Here is a 19,575-nt window from a genome sequence, read left to right as displayed (position 1 = left end):
TGCCTCTGTTCACTCCTACTAATCTTATTGATTAGAAACTACTTTTGCATTTTTGGATCTGCTACTCCAGTAAACTAATGGAAATTTTATCTTGATTTGATAACTCTTATTAGATGTCACTGTACTTGATTTTGCTGTTGTTAATCCTCACCCAAGGATATTTTTCCCCATTAAATTTTAGAGAAAGTGAGAGGGAGGGAGGAAGGGGGGTGGGAGAGAGAGGGGGGGGGGAGAGAGAGAGAGAGAGAGAGAGAGAGAGAGAAACTTTAATGTAAGAGAGACACATTGATTGGTTGTCTCCTGCACCTGTCCCGACCAGGTCTGGGGAAATGAACCTGCAACTCAGGTACTTGCCCTGGACCAGGAATCAAACCCGACCCTTTGGTGTGCAAGCCAGTGCTCAAACCCACTGAACAACACTGGCCAGGGCTGTACTTGATTTTTTAAATACATCCTGGATCTGGTCATTTATAGAACTGGAGGAGGTATATGGAGCAGTACCTGAAGGTTGGGTAACATTAAGCCATAGTCTCAATCTGAAGTTTGGATTATAAGTTTTCTATCTCTTCTTTAGAATCTGTGATTTGTTTTTATTTACAATATTCTCCCTTATCATCTGTGAGGGATTTGTTCCAAGACTCCCAATGGCTGCTTGAAATTGAGATAGTATAAACCCTGCATACAGGGCGGAACAAAAGTAGATTTACAGTTGTGAGTACATGAAACAGTTTATTCTTGTATTATTATTTTCCATACAAATAACTGTAAACCTAATTTTGCCCTGCCCTGTATACTATTTTTTTTTCTATACATGCCTGTGATAAGCTTTAATTTATAAATTAGGCACAGTAAGCAATTAACAACAGTATTGGAAATGTTACATTTTAAAAAACTGCTTGTGATGATAGGATGATCTGCACTTTCTCCAAATACGAGAGAGGCATACTATATAGTAATGGAATTCTTTTAAAGCATACTTAGAAAACAATAAAAAATTATTAATTTTATATTATAAAATTATGCCTCACTTTATGCCTATGTAAGGATAGGCTATCTGCTTCCTTGCAAGTCTTGCACGTGATGTTCTACACAGTGATCACTTAGGCAATAATGACAATCATGACACAAAAAATGTTTCATACTAACATATTTGCTGTACACATTAGATTTTTCACACGAAGACACACATCACAGCAGAGATTATTAACTGTAGGATATGTGGATTATTTACTATTCATCAAGCAGAAGTGGGTTATCATAAAGATCTTCATCCTCATCACCTTTACACTGAATAGGCTGAGGAGGAGCAGGAAGAAGAGGAGGAGTTGGTCTTGCTTTCTCAGGGGCTGCAGAGGCAAAAAAGATGGAAGGAGAGGCAGGCACACACAGTGTAACTGTGGAAAAATACATTGTAATTTCTACTTGGCTTTTTTGCTTTTTCATTTTTCTAAAAATGTTCCTGTATGGTACCAATCCTTCTTCCACTGTTTGGCTTGGTTTCAGCTATGTCATAGAAAGGCCCATGTCATATAAGGAGTCAAAAGCATTCTTGAATAATTGGAACACTCTGCCAGATTACCTAATGTCACTTCGTTTTCTGGCACTGCTTCTACATCTTCTTCCTCAGTGTCTGGCTCTGGTTTGCAAGCACTTATCTCCAGCAAGTCTTCTTCTATTAATTCTTTTAATGTGATGTCTACTAACTTTTAATTTCTCCAAGATCCATATCTTTTTTAAAAATATATATTTTATTGCCTTTTTACAGAGAGGAAGGGAGAGGGATAGAGAGTTAGAAACATCAGTGAGAGAGAAACATCGATCAGCTGCCTCCTGCACACCTCCTGTTGGGGATGTGCCCGCAGCCAAGGTACATGCCCTTGACCAGAATCGAACCTGGGACCCTTCAGTCTGCAGGCCGACACTCTATCCACTGAGCCAAACCGGTTAGGGCAAGATCCATATCTTGAAACCCTTCACCCCTCATCCTTTTTTGCCATATTCACAACCTCTTTAGTGATTTCCTTTATTGGCTCTGTCATAAAATCTGTAAAGTCATATACAACATCTAGACAGTTTTCTTGAGCAGGAATTTATTCTTTTGGGTTTGATGGCTTCCACAACTTTCTCTGTAACAACAATACATCTTCAGTGATGGAACCTTCCAGACTTCTATGATGTTCTCTCTATCAGGGTTCTCTTCCATAGCATTGGTAGTCCTTTCCAGAGAGTCCTGTGTGTAATGAGCCTTAAAGATCCTTGTGACCCTTGACCTAGAGGCTGAGTTAAGAGACATAGTGTTTGGGGGCAAGTAGACCACTTCAACATCTTCACTGTTTATCTGATGGGGTTCTATGTGGCCAGGGGCATTGTCCAAAATCAAAAGAGCTTGAAAAGGCAGTCTCTTATTGGCAAGGTACTTCCTGACTTTAGGGAAAAAGCATTGATGGAGCCAATCCAGAAAAGGGTTCTCATTGTCCAGGCCTTCTCGTTGTACAATAAATGACAGGCAGCTTGTGTTTGTCGTTTCCCTTCCAGGCGGGGGTTAGCAGCTTTATAGATAAGGGCATTCCTGATCATAAACCTGAATGCATTTGTACAAAACAGTTAGCCTATCACTTCCTGCCTTAAATCCTGGTGCTTACTTCCCTGTTTACTAGTATCTGTTGTGGCATTTCCCCCCTTCTGATCCCCCAGAATAGGGCATTTTCATCTGTATTATAACCTCTTTAGGCAGATATCCTTTCTAAATTATTTTCTTAATGGCATCTGGGAACTTGTCTGCTGCCTCTTGGTTGGCAGAAGCTGCTTCTCCTGTTATCTTGACTTCTTTTTTAAGTCAACCCTCTTTCTAAAATTATCAAACCATCCTTTGTTGGCATTAAATTCTTTAACTTTAGCCCTAGCTGGTTTGGCTCAGTGAATAGAGTGTTGGACTGCAGAATACAAGGTCCCGGGTTCGATTCCGGTCAAGAGCACATGCTCCGGTTGCGGGCTCTATCCCTAGTAGGGGTATGTAGGAAACAGCTGGTCAATGATACTCTCTCATCATTGATGTTTCTATCTCTCTCTCCCTCTCCCTTCCTCTCTGAAATCAATAAAAATTTATTTTTAAAAAATTTCTTTAACTTTAGCTCCTTCACCTTTCTTTTGCTTTAAGTTGTCATATGATGACTTTGCTTTTTCTATAGGTATGCCTTTCTTACAGCAATCCTGTACCCACATAAAAGCTGCATTTTCAATACAAGATAAAAGTTATTTTTCAGAAGTCCAAGGTTTTTGCAAGTGCTGATGCAGCTGCAGCAAGGGCTTCATAAATCTCCATTCCTTTTTTACGCTGGATTCATTTACCTCAAAATGGCGGGCTACCGCAGCTGCAAACCTCAGTCTATGACACATGTCAAGCACTTCAGCTTTTTCTTGTAAAGACATGACTTTTCTCTGCTTCTTGGGAGCACTGCCAGCATCATTAGTGGCACTTCATATGGGTGCCATGGTGTTATTCATTATTTATGGTATTGCACTGAACACAATGGAAAATAAGCAAGAAGCTCGAGAGATCACTTTTTACTGATACCCAGTGTATTAGAGAGACAACTGCTAACACAGAGATGATTAGCAGCATCACATGGCATTTTAAGCAGACACTTGTAATACTTAAGCTCACCACAGTAGCAATAGGAGGTGATTAGGAAAGTATTACAGTAGTACAATATGTGCTGCAGTTAATTTTATGCAGTTATGATTTAACAGTGCATCTTTCAACTGAATGGCACTATGTATGGTCTATGTTTGCATGTTTTGAAAAATTTAAGTTTTTATATTGGATTTGTGTATATTTTATGGTAGTAAATAATAAAATAGACTGGTATCTACACATATTTTATGCATTCATGATATACCTAACACTTATTTTTATTTTTTATTTATTTCTTTTTTTATTGTTTAAAGTATTACATATGTCTCCTTTTCCCCCATCATCTCCTCCCCAGCCATTCCCACCCCCTAGGACAAGCCCCCCACCGCCCCTGTGTCTGTGTCTACTGGTTATGCTAATATGCATGCATACAAGTCCTTTGGTTGATCTCTTACATCCCTGCTCTCCCCTGCCTTCCCTCTGAGGTTTGACAGTCCATTCGGTGCTTCTCTGTCTCTGGATCCATTTTTGTTCATCACTTTATGTTGTTCATTATATTCCACAAATGAGTGAGGTCATGTGATACTTATCTTTCTCTGACTGGCTTATTTCGCTTAGCATAATGCTCTCCAGGTCCATCCATGCTGTTGCAAATGGTAAAAGTTCCTTCTTTTTTTTTTTTTTTTAAATATATTTTATTGATATTTTACAGAGAGGAAGGGAGAGGGATAGAGAGCTAGAAACATCGATGAGAGAGAAACATCGATCAGCTGCCTCCTGCACACCTCCCACTGGGGATGTGCCCACAACCAAGGTACATGCCCTTGACCGGAATCGAACCCGGGACCCTTGAGTCCGCAGGCCGACGCTCTATCCACTGAGCCAAACCGGTTTCGGCCAAAAGTTCCTTCTTTTTTATAGCAGCGTAGTGTTCCATTGTGTAGATGTACCACAGTTTTCTAATCCACTCATCTGCTGATGAACATTTAGGCTGTTTCCAAACCTTAGCTATTGTAAATTGTGCTGCTGTGAACATAGGAATGCATATATCCTTTCTGATTGGTGTTTCTGGTTTCTTGGGATATATTCCTAGAAGTGGGATCACTGGGTGAAATGGGAGTTCCATTTTCAATTTTTTGAGTAAACTCCATACTGTTTTCCACAGTGGTTGCACCAGTCTGCATTCCCACCAGCAGTGCAGGAGAGTTCCTTTTTTTCCACATCCTTGCCAGCATTTGTTTGTTGATTTGTTGATGATAGCCATTAACTCATATATATATATATATATATATATATATATATATATATATATATATACATATATATATATATATATATATATATATATTTATATTTCTAGGCTACATGGTTTATCTGTGAGTTTATTCACATTGCAAAGCTCCAAAAATTTTTCCAATATATTTATTTAAAGAAATTACTGTATAAGTAGACCAACACAGTTCAAATCGTGTTGTTCAGAGGTCAACTGTATATTAATTAAGTTGGAAACTGTTAAGAATTAATGACACCCCAGTCATAGACTATTTCATAAAGCTTCGATTCTGTCTGATACAGAACATATAAACTTGGCTAATTTGCCAATATGTACGTTGATACAAAAACCTTTCCCATGATTTGCAACTATCTCGAAATTATATTCTGTTCTTTTTCTAAAATTTACCTATAGACCTACTGTTCCTACAATCTCTTCAAACAGCAAGCTCTCTTTCAATGAAAGTTTTCTGCGCATGCCTGTTCAAGTGTATGCAAAGCATTCTTTCCAAACACTTGGAAATACTCACACACAACTTAGCGAGTAAGTTTTTAAGAGAAGCTAAATGAGTATATAAGATGATCACAAATATGAGGGGAAATAACCATGAAGGTAATAGAGAAGAAATGTATGAATTTTTCCCCAACTGTTGTTGTTTCTCCCCCCCCCCCCCCCCCACCTATCACCTTACACACATTATTTATCAGAAATAGAGAGGGGAAAAAATTGGAGAGTTGAGAAGTGATAAAATTGATGGACATAAGGAAGCTAAATACACACACACACACACACACACACACACACATAAATCATAAAGCATTGACATTTGAGGAGCATTCTGTTACCATATTGAATTTGTAGCTCATAAATAATGCTTTAGTATGTCAGATATTATATACAATAGATTTATGAGTAGACTGTTTCTACTCAGGTCCCTGAATTCTTATCTCTGTGTTTAGTACATAATTTTGGTTATTGTTTTGAGAAATAATTTCTTACAGGGATCATCTATTAATGAAAAAATGGTCAGGATATCGTATCTGTTTTGTGTTTAAGAATATTATAAAATGTAAGTTCCCATAGAGTATAGGTACAAAAATTAGAACATAATAGAAAATATCAAACTTAATGAGTCTCAGTTTCTTTTTAGTAGGTCAATAAAAAATAGCTTTTAGATTTTGTTGATGATTTCCTGTAGGTTAACCACACAAATTGTAATTAAGAAATAGTCACATTTATTAGAAAACATTAAAAGTTATTTTTCTTTCACTGAAGAGTATATGTACCCATTATAAGGATAAAATTGATGAAAATGGGGACAGTTTATACCTTATTTCTTCTTCTTTTATAGGTTTTAAAACGACCAGAATATTTTGGGAAGTTTGGTAAAATACATAAAGTTGTCATCAATAATAGCACATCATATGCAGGTTCACAGGTAACTAACTATAGGGATTTTTGCCTTTCCTATGGTTGGGGTTTGATCTGGGCTGTTCAGAAGGAAAATTTATTTTTTGTGATTAGAAAGCTTGAGGGCCAATGACTTAAATAGTATAATGATCTCTGTTGATGGCGAGGGACAATTTTTGGTGCTCATTGATTGGACTCTTCCAGGACTTAACCGTGAATTGCTAGTAATAATAGGGAAGCAGTAAAACAAAGATTTGGTGGTTTGAAGGGGAGGGGAAGTTGAGTCTATTGTTAGTCTAATGATTAGGTAATGATTTCTAATTAATATTTTCAGATATTGAAAACATCTTTCTTATGCTGCTATTAGCAGACAGATTGTTCTTGCAAAGTGCATTGATTTTGGGGAGAACATAATTTGACACAGTGTCTTCAAATCTTAGTTTTTAAAATCTAACTTTCAAAGTTTGTCAGATGACTTTAAAAGAATAAGCCAATCCAAGGATTATTTTTTTAAAAAAAAGAGCAGAGAGAGCAAAGCACGTAAGTTTCATTTCATTTTATTTTAACTATATTTTTATTGATTTCAGAGAGGCAGGGAGGGAGAGAGGGATAGAAATATCAATGAGAGAGAATCATTGATCAGCTGCCTCCCGCACGCCAGGGATCAAGCCCACAACCTGGGTACATGCCCTGACCCGGCGATCAAGCCTGCAACCTTGGCATATAGGGACAATGCTCTAACCATTTGAGCTACCAAAGATGATATTGTATTCATACATATTTTAGTCTACTTAAAAACAGATAAAATTCATTAAGTATGATTGATTTACAATGAGTTAGTATATGGTTTAATTAAAGTTACTACAACTTAAAATTATTGTGATTATTATTAATGATAGTAAGTAGTAAAGGCTTTTAGAATTTCATAGGCAAGTTGCAAGATAAATTTTTTATAATGTTTTTATTGAATTTGAAAGTAATAACAGCGGGTTTTCACTTTAGGGTCCAAGTGCCAGTGCTTATGTAACCTATATCCGGTCAGAAGATGCTCTCAGAGCCATACAGTGTGTCAACAATGTGGTGGTAGATGGCAGAACGCTTAAGGTAATATGGTCCTCTTGATTTATTTTGTTTTAAAGAGGAAGGGATAAAATGTAGTAAGCAGAGAAGTACCTAGCATTTACATATTACATTTGAAGAGTGGCTATTTAAAGATTGCTTCTTAGGCATCCATACCAACCTATGACAGCTAGTTTGTTTACTGCTGACTTATGTAAAGTCCTGTTTTGTCAGGTATGAACAAACATTTTCAATATTAGGTGATAATCTTTTAAAATCTCCTATATTTACATATTTTGTTGTGTAAAAAATGAATCTATTATCAGAAATAAATAATAGTTCTAATTTGTTGTCATTAAATATTTGGACATTTATCAATGCATGTTTGAGTGAAGGGTCTCACCAAGCAATCCTATATAATAAAACCCTAATATGCAAATTGACCGAACTGTAGAATGACTGGTCGCTATGATCTGCACTGACCACCAGGGGGCAGACGCTCAATGCAGAAGCTGCCCCTTGGTGGTCAGTGTGCTACCACAGGGGGAACGCCGCTCAGCCAGAAGCCAGGCTCATGGCTGGCGAGCACAGTGGCGGTGGTGGGAACCTCTCCTGTCTCTGCTGCAGGTAGGGAGTAAGGAGCAAGGGGTCCCGGACTATGAGAGGGATTTCCGCCTGCTGGCTTAGGCCTAATTTCCCCGGGGCCTAAGCCGACAGACAGACATCCTCTGAAGGGTCCCGGACTGCGAGAGGGCACAGGCTGGGCTGAGGGACTCGCACCCACTCTCCCCGCAGTGCTTAAATTTTCTGCATCGGGCCTCTAGTGCTTTATATAGATGGAAGAAGAATGGCAAAATTAGAAAAAGCAAGTTGCCTAACCACACATAAAATGCAACAGATTTTGTCTCTCTTCTGATGGCTAGGGAAGAAGATTTAGATGCTCAAGTCCTAGAAACCATAGACTGAGATGTTTTCTTTAGTTCTTCCAAATGAGCGTCATCTTTAATAAATCCTGCTAGTAATAGTTTATTTCTCTAGTATTCATAGCTGTACTTCTTGTTTTGTTATGTCTGTGTCTCATTTTAGGTGAAGTGAAAACACAAAACATGAAAATTCTCATTGTGGTGTCATTTTACATTTTGGGTCCTTTTTTCCCCTCCCCTCTTCCTCCTGCAGGCATCTCTAGGTACAACAAAATACTGCAGTTACTTCTTAAAAAATATGCAGTGTCCAAAGCCTGACTGCATGTATCTACATGAATTGGGGGATGAGGCGGCCAGCTTCACAAAAGAGGAAATGCAGGTAGTCACGTATTGTGAATTCTCAAGTTTTCAGAAAAAGAGAGGATTCTTCTTTATAAGTTAAAATTGCTAAAGTGGGGGTTTTATTTTTTTTTAAATTGGCATTACTTTAAAGTAGCATTTTCTAAACTGTGTTCTATGGAATGTCAGTTATTATATTGTTATAATAAAAATGGGTCTTTGGTCCACTAAATTTGAAAATGCTAGATTAATGAAGATAAATAGGTTTTCTTTTCTACAGGACTTCTCAGAGTCTTTAATATGCTAAAACATACCCAAGATAAGAATGTACATTTGGAACTTATATTGACCAAGGAAAGCATTTTGGGAAATGCTACTTCAGGGGGAATGTCAGCAATATGACAGCTAAGTGTGATACTGTAATTATGAGTTGTGGTTTTCTCCCCAACCTCTACTCTTTACAGAGCATGCTAGGAAAGAATATTCTAGCAAATGTTGCTGATAAGCTCGCATTTTTATAAAATGATTCTCCCTCCCGTGAAAGTCTTGTAAAGGGTAAATTGAAGGCTTATTATTTTATGTTCATTTTTACATTTCCTCTTCTCCTGTCTGTCTCCTTTCAGTTTTTAGTATAAACATGTCTTTACAAGTAAAAATGTTGACTATGCGGCATATTAAATGAGGATTATACCAAAGCACAATGCTGCACTTCCCTTTTATAGATGAGGACTTCAGATTGTTGCTGTGGACTTTTACAGGAATACTTCTCATTTAGAAGGTGGGGGGCATTGATTGCTACCTTTCATTCTCCAGGTCAAATTAGAAAAAGTCTAGTAGGGGTTCCTTTAAGAGCAGATTGTTAAATAAAATAAAATAATACCCTTTTTAACTTGGAATTATTGCAGATTAAATCCCATTATTTAAATACATTGGAATTTCTTGACAGTGTTGTCTTTATGATCTTTGTGGAGTGACTTATTTCTTATATCCAATAAGTGCTTTTTGATCTTTTTTTTTTTTTTTACTGCAGCTTTCTTGGATGAAATCTAAGGTTTAGCTATTTCAAACTGAATTTTGACTAGTGGGAATATGCTTTACTCACAGGTACTATTACAATGAAAATCTCTATCAAAGAATTTCTAAGTTCCATTTTATCTCATTTTTAAAGAACGTTGAACAGAAGAAAATGGGTGACACCCGAAACTAATATAACATTGTATGTCAATTTTAATAGGAAAATAAAGAAAAAAAATTTTCAGAAATGGATGGACGATCCCTTAGAACCGTGGTCGGCAAACTGCGGCTCGCGAGCCATATGCGGCTCTTTGGCCCCTTGAGTGTGGCTCTTCCACAAAATACCACGGCTTGGGCGAGTCTATTTTGAAGAAGTGGTTTTAGAAGAAGATTAAGTTTAAAAAATTTGGCTCTCAAAAGAAATTTCAATCGTTGTACTGTTGATATTTGGCTCTGTTGACTAATGAGTTTGCCGACCACTGCCTTAGAACTTAATTTGTAATGGGATTTAACCTGTTTTATGAAGTGCCCCTGTAGAATCAATTGAATATCAGTTTGAACTCTTTGTGGCCAGTGAACACCATAATGTCTGTTGAAGTATTGATTGCAGAATTTTTAAGGCTCTTATGTGTTAAAGATGTAAAATCTACATCTAACTGTATTTTTTCTACTTTAAAATTCATTTCATACTGTTGTCCAGACTTCATCTTGCTCTTCTTTACCTGAATTTAAATTTTCTTTGTAAAAGGATTTCTTTGCTAAAATACTTTCTCAAAGTAGAAAGAAAAGTGGAACAAGTATATCATGGCAAAAATCAGGATATTTTCTTTTTGTTACTGTATAATTCAAAATTCAGAGATCCTGTGAAATATTTAGAGATCCAATTGAAACAGGCAAGAGCCCTCTCAGAACAGGGAACGATGCATTGTGCAGTATATGTTATACAGTTGTGCACGATTAGATGATATTGCCCTGCCCTTGCTTGTTTTTATTGTTGTTGTTTTTTTATCTTTTCTGTTCTGGGTTTGGTTTTCTCATAACATTTAGACCACACTTTTAAAGCAATTAACAGTCCTGAAGGTAAGTAAACATGTCATTCCAGTGCATACAGTAAAAAGTTATTCAAATTAATTTCATTGTAATGTATTTTCATATATGACTAGTTTCCAGTCAGTCTTTGCCTAGTTTCTCCCATAATGTTTGTGACATTGCCTTCTGATATGTAACTACCAACTACAGTAAATACAGAATTTTCTTTATTGTGTATAGAGCAGGGATCACCAAACTTTTTCTGTAAAGGTCCAGTTCATAAATATTTTAGGCTTTCTCAGACACATGGTCTCTATAGCAATTACTCGACTCTGCTGTTATAGCACAAAAACAGCCATAGACAACTATTTATGAATAATAGACAGTTCATAAATGAACGAGCATGACTGTTCCAATAAAACTTTATTTACAAAATCAAAGTGGCTGTTTGTAAATTGACAACCCCGGGTCTAGAGTTTAAAATACATGAAATGTTAGGTAGAAACATAAACATTTTAATCGAGAAAAAGAAATTGACTGATTTTCAGTAATCTTTAGAAAATTTAATAATGGCCTTTTATAATATTTAATTTTTATATGGAGATGGGGTTTAAAAGTAGGTTTTTTTGAGGTAGCAAAAATATTGTCTCTTAATATACTTTTCTACACAAGTTGTTGATGAAATGCCTTTATTAATGGAATATATTAGTTTGTTGTTTTGTTGGAAGAACTTTCATTGGTCTAGAAAAAGTTTTGTGCTATCCTCCTGACAGGTTTCTTTGACATGCAAAACCTTTACTTATATTATTTAAGATATCTTTAATAATTCAATATTTTATACCAGCCATTTTGTGAACCCCACTGCAGTTTTAATTTCTTCTTTCATTAGGCAGGTAAACACCAAGAATATGAACAGAAGCTACTACAAGAATTATATAAATTAAACCCCAATTTTCTTCAATTGTCTACGGGTTCAGTTGATAAGAATAAGAACAAAGTGACCCCACTGCAGAGGTATGATACGTAAGTACGGATATTGGTATAATCAGACACCTTACGTTCTTGTCTGTCGATCTCTTTTCCTTCTACATCATTTTCAGATTGAACCTTATTTCAATACCTTATCATTTTTATGCAGAACTGTTGCACTATATAGGAAATGTTGAGTCAAAATTTCTGGGTTTGAATATTTGTTGCCTGCTGCTCACTGATGATAATTCAGATGAGCCTTTCAATGGCTTCACATTTGTATTGATTTGCAGATGACCCTCGGCCTTAGGAACACCCTAATTGATAAAAAGAAAATTAAGGGATGTTGGTTATTAAAAATCTTTGTCACCTAATTGAGGTTTTTCCCCTGACATAATGAGGGAAACAAAATACTGTAAAAGGGAAAGGGAGTTATTGAAGTATTGTTTGTTGGGGATACAAATATTTATGGTTGTCTAGTCTCAGGAATCACTAAAGTTTTATATTCTCTGAGTGAGGAGGGTATCTGATATTCAGAATTTTATTCATCTTAGGCGACAACTTGTTTTTGCACAGATCTGTGTTGTGTCAATGTTTAAACAAATAGATAGTCTTAAATACCGAGTCTCATTCTGAAGTGGTACACTTTGCATCTTTTATTACATTTGCTTATGGCCTGTCAGAAAATGGTCTGATTAATAGAAACAATCATTTTAAGGTTGTACTCTATCCTGAATGTTCCTTAAGTTTGATGAGTTAGGATCTTTATTTTTTTAATTTGGTCTGTTTAACTTATATAAAATGAATTCATTTAAAGTAAATAGCTATAATTAATTTAGATATGTTGATTTACTTTTTTAAAAATTTTATTCCAAAGTTAAATTTGCTTTAGTGATGTTTTAAATGTCTGGGTATTACATGTATAGTCCAATGTCTATTTAGGACTAAAATAATGTAAGGGCCATTTTTCAAGTATAGGCAATAACTACATGAATTATTAATAATTAATCAGAGTCAGTTTCTTCAAAATTGTATTTAAATTCTTGAAGTCCTTGTTAAGTTTATTTGCTTTGATAGTAAAGAGTATTTAAAAATAATTCTTGTTTATACACATACACACACGTACAAGTTTATATAAATATATATATATAGAAGAAGCCACAGAGTAAAACATGATACTGTATAATAAACTATGTGAACTCTGTAAATATCAAAGTTAAGAATAAAAGCTAAGTCCAAAAGAATTCTTCTGGGTTGATAATCTTTGACCCTTTCCATTGATTTTTTTTTACCTGTATGTTTAATATGAACCATATGCTATTATTTACCTTATTGGTTGCTGACTCTGTAGTCCTTCTTTGAAGAATAGGGTTATTGTAGTAAAAATTTATTTCAGATACTTTTAATCACTGTTTTCATTAAAAGTATCATTTGAACCCAGCCTGTGTGACCCAGTGGTTGAGTGTCAATCCATGAACCTGGAGGTCATGGTTTGATTCCCTGTCAGGGCATATGCCTGGGTTGTGGGCTCGATCCCCCATGTGGAATGTGCAGGAGGCAGCCGATCAATGATTCTCTCTCATCTCCCTCCCTCCCTCCCTCCCTCCCCTTTCTCCCTCTCTCCTCCCTCTCTCCCTCCCCCCCCCCCCCCCGCTCTGTTAATCCTCACCCGAGGATATTTTTCCATTTATTTTTAGAGAGAGTAGAAAGGAGGGGGAGAGACAGAGAAACATCGATATGAGAGAGACATATTGATTGGTTGCCTTCCGCATGCACCCTGACCAGGGCTGAGGATCAAGCTGCCCCTGACTGGAATTTAACCCAGGACCCTTCAGTGCACAGGCTGGTGCTCTGTTCACTGAGCCAAGCCAGCTAGGGCTCACCATTGATGTTTTTCTCTCTCTCTCCCTGTACCTTCCTCTATCTGCAATCAATTTTTTAAAAAGTCATTTGAATTAAAATCATATTCTGAGCTTATAGTACCTAGAAAATTCAGAGCAGAAATTTAAATTTTAGATTATCTCTTTGAGATAACATTTGTTTGTTTTTTAAATATAATATATAAAAGTAATATATTTTTATTGAAGGAAATTTAAAATATACACAAAGAAGTAAATATATGTAATCTCAGTACTTGGACATTTTTCTGAAAATGATTTGATGTATTTTCTAGTAGTATTTTTTTCTTCCTGTCAATAAACACAATTTATAGATTGTTGACCAATCTATTTATATTTCACAATATTTGAATTAATAAATCTGATTTAGAAGAATACATATTAGACAATGTAATACTGAATCATCTCAACCATTAGCATGTATATCTCTCTATTTATGTGATTTGTGTCCCTCAGGAAAGATTTTCTTTTTTGTCTTTTTCCTATTTTATTGTAGTGGACCTCCAACTGAGAATCCCTAGGCTAAAAATTAAGGAACAGTGTTAGAAAGTGGTACTAGCAGGTCCTTGTCCTTATCCTATTCTTTACTTCTATAAGGATATCTTCACTGTATTATGCACTCTTAAGTATGATTTTTGACCATTTGAGATAAGTATTTTTAATCATAATATGAAAATACCTTATTTCTAATTTATTGGACTTTTTTCTTTAGATTGGAAGTGAAAATAGGAATTTACCAAATGTCTTTCAGCATTTATAACAAGTATTTAGCTTTTCTTTAACTTACTTTTTGTGATCAGTTATAAATAGATTTACTAATATTTTGTTGGCTTTGTCTTTATACAGAGTATGGTCAGAGTACGTTTATAACTGTTTTAGTAACAGGAGAGTAGTTTACTAGGGGCCACAAGTTGTAGAGGGAAGACCAAAGAGGATTTATTTAGTTTTATTATTTTTCATATATTTCTATTGATTTCATAGAGGAAGGGAGAGGGAGAGAGAGAGATAGAAACATCAGTGATGAGAGAGAATCATTGAATGGCTGCCTGCTACATGCCCCCTTCTGGGGATGGAGCCTGAAACCCTTGGCATGTGCCCTGCCCTGGGAATCAAACTATGACCTTCTGGTTCATAGGTCGATGATCAACCCCTGAGCCAGGGCCCAAGGAGGATTTAAAACAGTGTGCTCATTTAATAACTTTGCCCAAAGCCAATGCTACAGAATATCAGCTGGGACATGGTTTTATGCATTGTGTAACTACATGATAAAGGAATTTTTTTCCTAGGGATAGAGGAGGAGTTGATTTTTGTTTAAGTAGGTCCCCAAAATTTATTAAGGGAGGTTGATGTCCTAAGTTAGAGAGAATTGTGGCTTATTTGTTTGTTTTGGCAAGCTCCTATAGCTTTCTTTCTTTCCATGCTAACCCCTACAAGAGAGTAAGTTTGACTGTCAGTGATGCCAAAGGTCCGCTTTGGTCCCCATTTCCACATGGCCACCATACAGGGTACAGCAGTAGGGATAAATTTGTAGATACATTTTCTTCTTCCCACAGGGTAAAACTTACTAAGTTAGAATGATGAGCAGCATAACCTTTCCATGGTCCTACCCAAGAGAAGTTTTTATTTAAGATAAGGTGAGAATTAGACTTTATAGGAAAAAAAAAGGAAAAAAATTAATGGTTTCTTTCCCTCTTTCCTTGGCATTCCTATATAGTGAGGAGCAGTCTTAGAAGAATTGTTAGAAAGCAAAACCTAGAACCTTACACACTGACACTAAACTTACAATGTAGTTTTTTCTTATTTCTAATTAAGCCAGAGTACAAATATTAAGAGTACTATAGCTACTAATCCCAATTTGTTTTTAGTCCTGTCTCACTTAAGTGAACAGTAAATTCTAAAATGGAATGTGGCATTTTCTTTCTCCCCTCCATTATATGAATTTGAAAGTATGTCTGTCAGATTGAGCATTGATTATAGATGTGCTGTTTTTCTATATTAATAAGTTATTTTGAAATGACAAATATAAACGAGATTGGGGAGTGATATCACTACTACGCAGTAGTGATATTTAAGGACTGGGTATTTTGTTTTTAACTTTGGCACTTAAAATACTTTCATTTAGATTGAGACACTGTTCACCAACTGAAGACTTTGGGGCAAGTTAAAAGCCAGCCAAGTTGGCCAAGCATCTAAAGATTCAAATGGAGGCACAGTTGTGTCAGCCTGCCTGCTTGCAGATAGTTGTGAATTTTGGTTTCTTTACCTATAAAACAAAATATTTTAATTTTATATTAATTATCTTTCAAGCTCTAAAATCTAATACATTCAGAGACTTTGTGGAAACTTGATTTGATAGATGTCTTTTCACTGTGTTGCTCTTCACTTCCTCTAGTACAGTGATCATTAGATATCAGGCATCTCAATTTAGACGAATTGAATTAGAATCTCCAGGGACAGAACCTGGAAAATATTTTAATTAAATAAATATAAACTTGTAATTTGTTTTTTGAAGAGCTTTATAGCACTGGATTTCAACTGCTGTGTTAACTGAAAAATATTTACTCCTGAGAAATCTAATTAATGTTCATCATTATTTCAGAACTATTTTAAGACTAAAACTTTAAAAAAAAAATTTAGTGAGATTGTATCAAAACATGTTTAGGAATTTTGATCTATAGGTCTTTAAATACACATCATTACCTTCTGGAAATAAAGTCTTGATTATGTTATGAGACCAAACTATCTATTAAAACTTTTTAGTCCCACTTGAACTCAGTGATTTCAATCAACTGTGTCTTCAGGTGTCTTGATTTCACTTTCTCTCAGCATACAACTTGGCAATATTTGAGAGAACTATAGGTATAGGTAGTCTTCCAGCTCATAGCCTTTTCAAAGTGTCAGCCTATTTTTGCCTCTCTCATTCTTGAATTTGGTTCAGTTTATATTATCTGCTTTTATCCAAGAGAACCAAATTAATATGCTTCAACTTTTCATCACCTTTCTTTTTCCCTTACTAGGCAACCTCTGCCCCACTGCTTTGTGCAAATGGTTGTTAATCTTTCCTGTTAAAACTGGAATGAATAACAAAAACTTTTGCTTCAAAATGTAAACTATTTTTTCAGTGTGGCAAAAAGAGGTTGATTTAAGAAAGCTTGGACTGAGTGGCAGCCAGTGTTGGTGCATCCGGCTGGGAATGTCTAGCTCTGGCATTCAGTTACCCTTTCAAGTTTGCTATGTGGGGTGGGTCAGAGGGTCTGAAGCCAAGATGGCTGGAGGCCCTGGTGCTGGAGCTCCCTCTGGAGACTAGAAGCTGTGACCAGAGCCTCTAAAGGGAGTGGGAATTGAGTCCCTAGCCAAACTCAGACCCCAAATGGTACAGTGAGAGATTCTGCAGAATCTTGACAGCTCATTTTAGGATCAAAGAGCCTCCTGCTGGTGGACATTTGATAGTTATTTGGCAATCTGATTGAAGACCAGAACTGGCCAGGAGACTACACTGCACAACGATAACTCCAAAGTTAACATGCTATTCTTCCACTTCACTGAACTATGAGTATGGCTGCTATAGCCAGCACCCCGAGTGCTTGTTGCTACAGCACAACTTGTGAAAATTTTATCAGGACATTCAAATCTTTTCCCAGGGTCCTGTCCAATTGGCTGAGATGATCTTTAATTTCTTTAATTCTGATCCAGGCTCAGAGAGCTCAGTCAAGCAAGGAGAACCAGGCCTTGAAGCACCTATGGAGAGCCGGCAGCATGGCATTGAATCCTGGATCCTGGAATTGAGGGCTTTAAGATGGAAAAGCTGGTGAAATCTGTCAGCTAACTGAAAGACCAGCAGGATGTCTTCTGAAAGACCCAGACCCCAGTATGAATGCCCTCTGTCGACCCTTATGGACCAGAGAGCAGCAGCTTTTATGGGAGACTCAGTGAACTGGACAAAAGGAGGAAGGAGGTTCTGGGTGCTTTTAAAGCACTGCTAGTGCAATTAACTACCCTAATTGAGGAAATGTTGCCTAAGTTGGAGGCATAGAAAGTCTAGCTGCAAAATGCCTGCTTTGGAACGCCCTGGACCACGGTTGGAATACTTGGAAAAGTGATTCACAGCTGGAGCAAAGCTGTTGTTTCACCTGCATCAGCTGCTGAAGAACTAAAGGGATTACGTCACTTTGTTGGCTAGCAGGATGACCCTCTGACCAAAGGGATGGACCTACAAAAGGACCAGGTCACAGAATTGCTACAGTGTCTGCTTCACAAAGCCTTTGTGGTAGAAACCCAGGTCTGTTTGACCTTCACTCCCATCAATCCCTCAACCTTAAGACTTGGAGGAAGTTTACTATATGAATAAGACCACTGCTGAGATTCAAAGAAGACAGTGGAGTCATTGACTGCAGAAATCTCCATTGACAAGAGACTGTCATTACAAGGTTTCCAGAAGTCAAGTATTCTGACTTCAAACCAGAAAACTTTGACCCCCAAAGAAGGACAGAGTCAGGGCTTAATTTGGGACTTGGGCTACCTGACTGATTGAGCAACATACAGGTAATTTGGAAAGGGCAACAATGGGGCTACTAGGTATGACAGAGGAACTGCATATTATCAGCTTCATGGTTGGATACACCTACCAGGGACTGAAGCAGGAGCTGAAAACAGACACCCTCCAGGTGGTTAGTATTTCTGTATCTAAGATGAACTTACTCTCAATTGCCTGGGCCTCAGTTCTCTGGTTCAGTCTGCTCAGCTTAACTCCCCAGAATCAGCACTTCTTTTTCAAGTCCCCCCCCCCCCAAAAAAAAAAAAAAAAGTCTTCCTAGACTTTGCTGGGTCCTACTTTCAGTTGGCAATCTTACTATGTTGGGCAAGCCCTTGACCTGGAGCAGCTAAGCAAGCTGAGGGACAAGCTGATTGGGCAGAACTCTAGGATTGAGTGTGCATTGTTGTCCCGGGGTGACTTCATTAAAGCAAGAGAGTCCCCCACCCCCCAGGACATGGTTGGACAACCTGACAGATCTCTGGAATGATGGACACAACATGGGCTTTGCAAACTAGAATAAAGAACACCATCTGCTGAAGAGACCATTTCTGGTGCCTACTGTGCTTCAGTGAATCATCAGAAGGGAAAACACCAGGATGATGATAAGGTTCTCATCTACTCTGTGCAGCCCTACACCAAAGAGATACTACAGTCACTCACACCGACTGAAAGCATCCACCACTACCAACTGCTCACTGAGGAGAACATAGCTGAGAACCTGCTGTGCTTCCTCTACCTCCAAATCCCCTGGGATGAGGCTTTTGGGTGCTACTAAGAGGAGATAGTTTTCTCTAAGAATGGAGGAAATACCCAAAACATAGGCTCATCGTGGTCTTGAACACACAGGTGGATGAGCTGCAACAACTACTGGAACTTAAGCTGAAGCCAGAACTGGAATTATTAGAGCTGGAGCTGGGACTAGTACTGGGGCCAGAGCTAGGCCTGAGTTTAGAACCACTGCTTGAGGCAGGGCTATATCTGGGGCCAGGACTGGAGTCCACACAGGTGTGCATGGTATCACAGAGTGCCAGAGGCAAACCTGAGACTAGAACTGAAGCTGGAGCCTATATCCTGGAGCCACTACCAGGAAACAACTGCCATTACTCTTAAGACAAGCATGTCAAACTCAAAGGCTAACACAGGCCGAATAAACAAGGTTTAAGTTTACTAGAGGCCCAGTGCACGAATTTGTGCACCAGTGGAGTCCCTTGGCCTGGCCTGTGAGATTAGGCCAAAATCGGCTCTCTGACATCCCCCTAGGGGTTCCGGATTTCGAGAGGGCGCAGGCCAGGCCGAGAGACCCCACTGATGCATGATAGGAGTTGGGGAGGGACCCCGGGAGGGCTCCATGGCATGTCTGACCCGTCTCGCTCAGTTCTGATCAGCCAGACCCCAGAATCAAGCTAACCTACCAGTCGGAGTGTCTACCCCCTGGTGGTCAGTGCACGTCATAGCAAGCGGTTGAGTGGCCTTAGCATATCATTAGCATATTA

At 37.6% G+C, this 19,575-nt stretch overlaps 1 protein-coding gene and 1 pseudogene across 14 annotated transcripts in view; both read left to right on the top strand.

Moving 5' to 3' along the window:
- The window catches only part of CNOT4 (CCR4-NOT transcription complex subunit 4), a 162,892-nt gene that overhangs the window by 96,659 nt on the left and 46,658 nt on the right, over positions 1–19,575 (top strand). For 7 of the 13 annotated variants that reach the window (XM_080665735.1, XM_080665736.1, XM_080665727.1 and 4 more), the window contains 4 exons: positions 6,259–6,345; positions 7,320–7,421; positions 8,553–8,678; positions 11,571–11,704. In XM_080665735.1, coding sequence (XP_080521861.1) covers positions 6,259–6,345; positions 7,320–7,421; positions 8,553–8,678; positions 11,571–11,704 — 449 coding nt within the window. The remainder of the gene's footprint in view (positions 1–6,258; positions 6,346–7,319; positions 7,422–8,552; positions 8,679–11,570; positions 11,705–19,575) is intronic. The other 6 variants (XM_080665734.1, XM_080665737.1, XM_080665738.1 and 3 more) reach the window with 1 other exon arrangement.
- LOC308245959 (signal transducer and activator of transcription 2-like) lies at positions 14,398–18,362 on the top strand (annotated as a pseudogene). The gene is made up of 2 exons: positions 14,398–14,406; positions 16,999–18,362. The product of its transcript is annotated as a signal transducer and activator of transcription 2-like (transcript).

The sequence above is a fragment of the Plecotus auritus genome (genome assembly GCF_963455305.1).
Source record: "Plecotus auritus genome assembly, chromosome: 4".
NCBI lineage: Eukaryota > Metazoa > Chordata > Mammalia > Chiroptera > Vespertilionidae > Plecotus > Plecotus auritus.
Note: the sequence above shows the minus strand (reverse complement) of the source record. Positions and strands in the feature narration are given on the sequence as shown.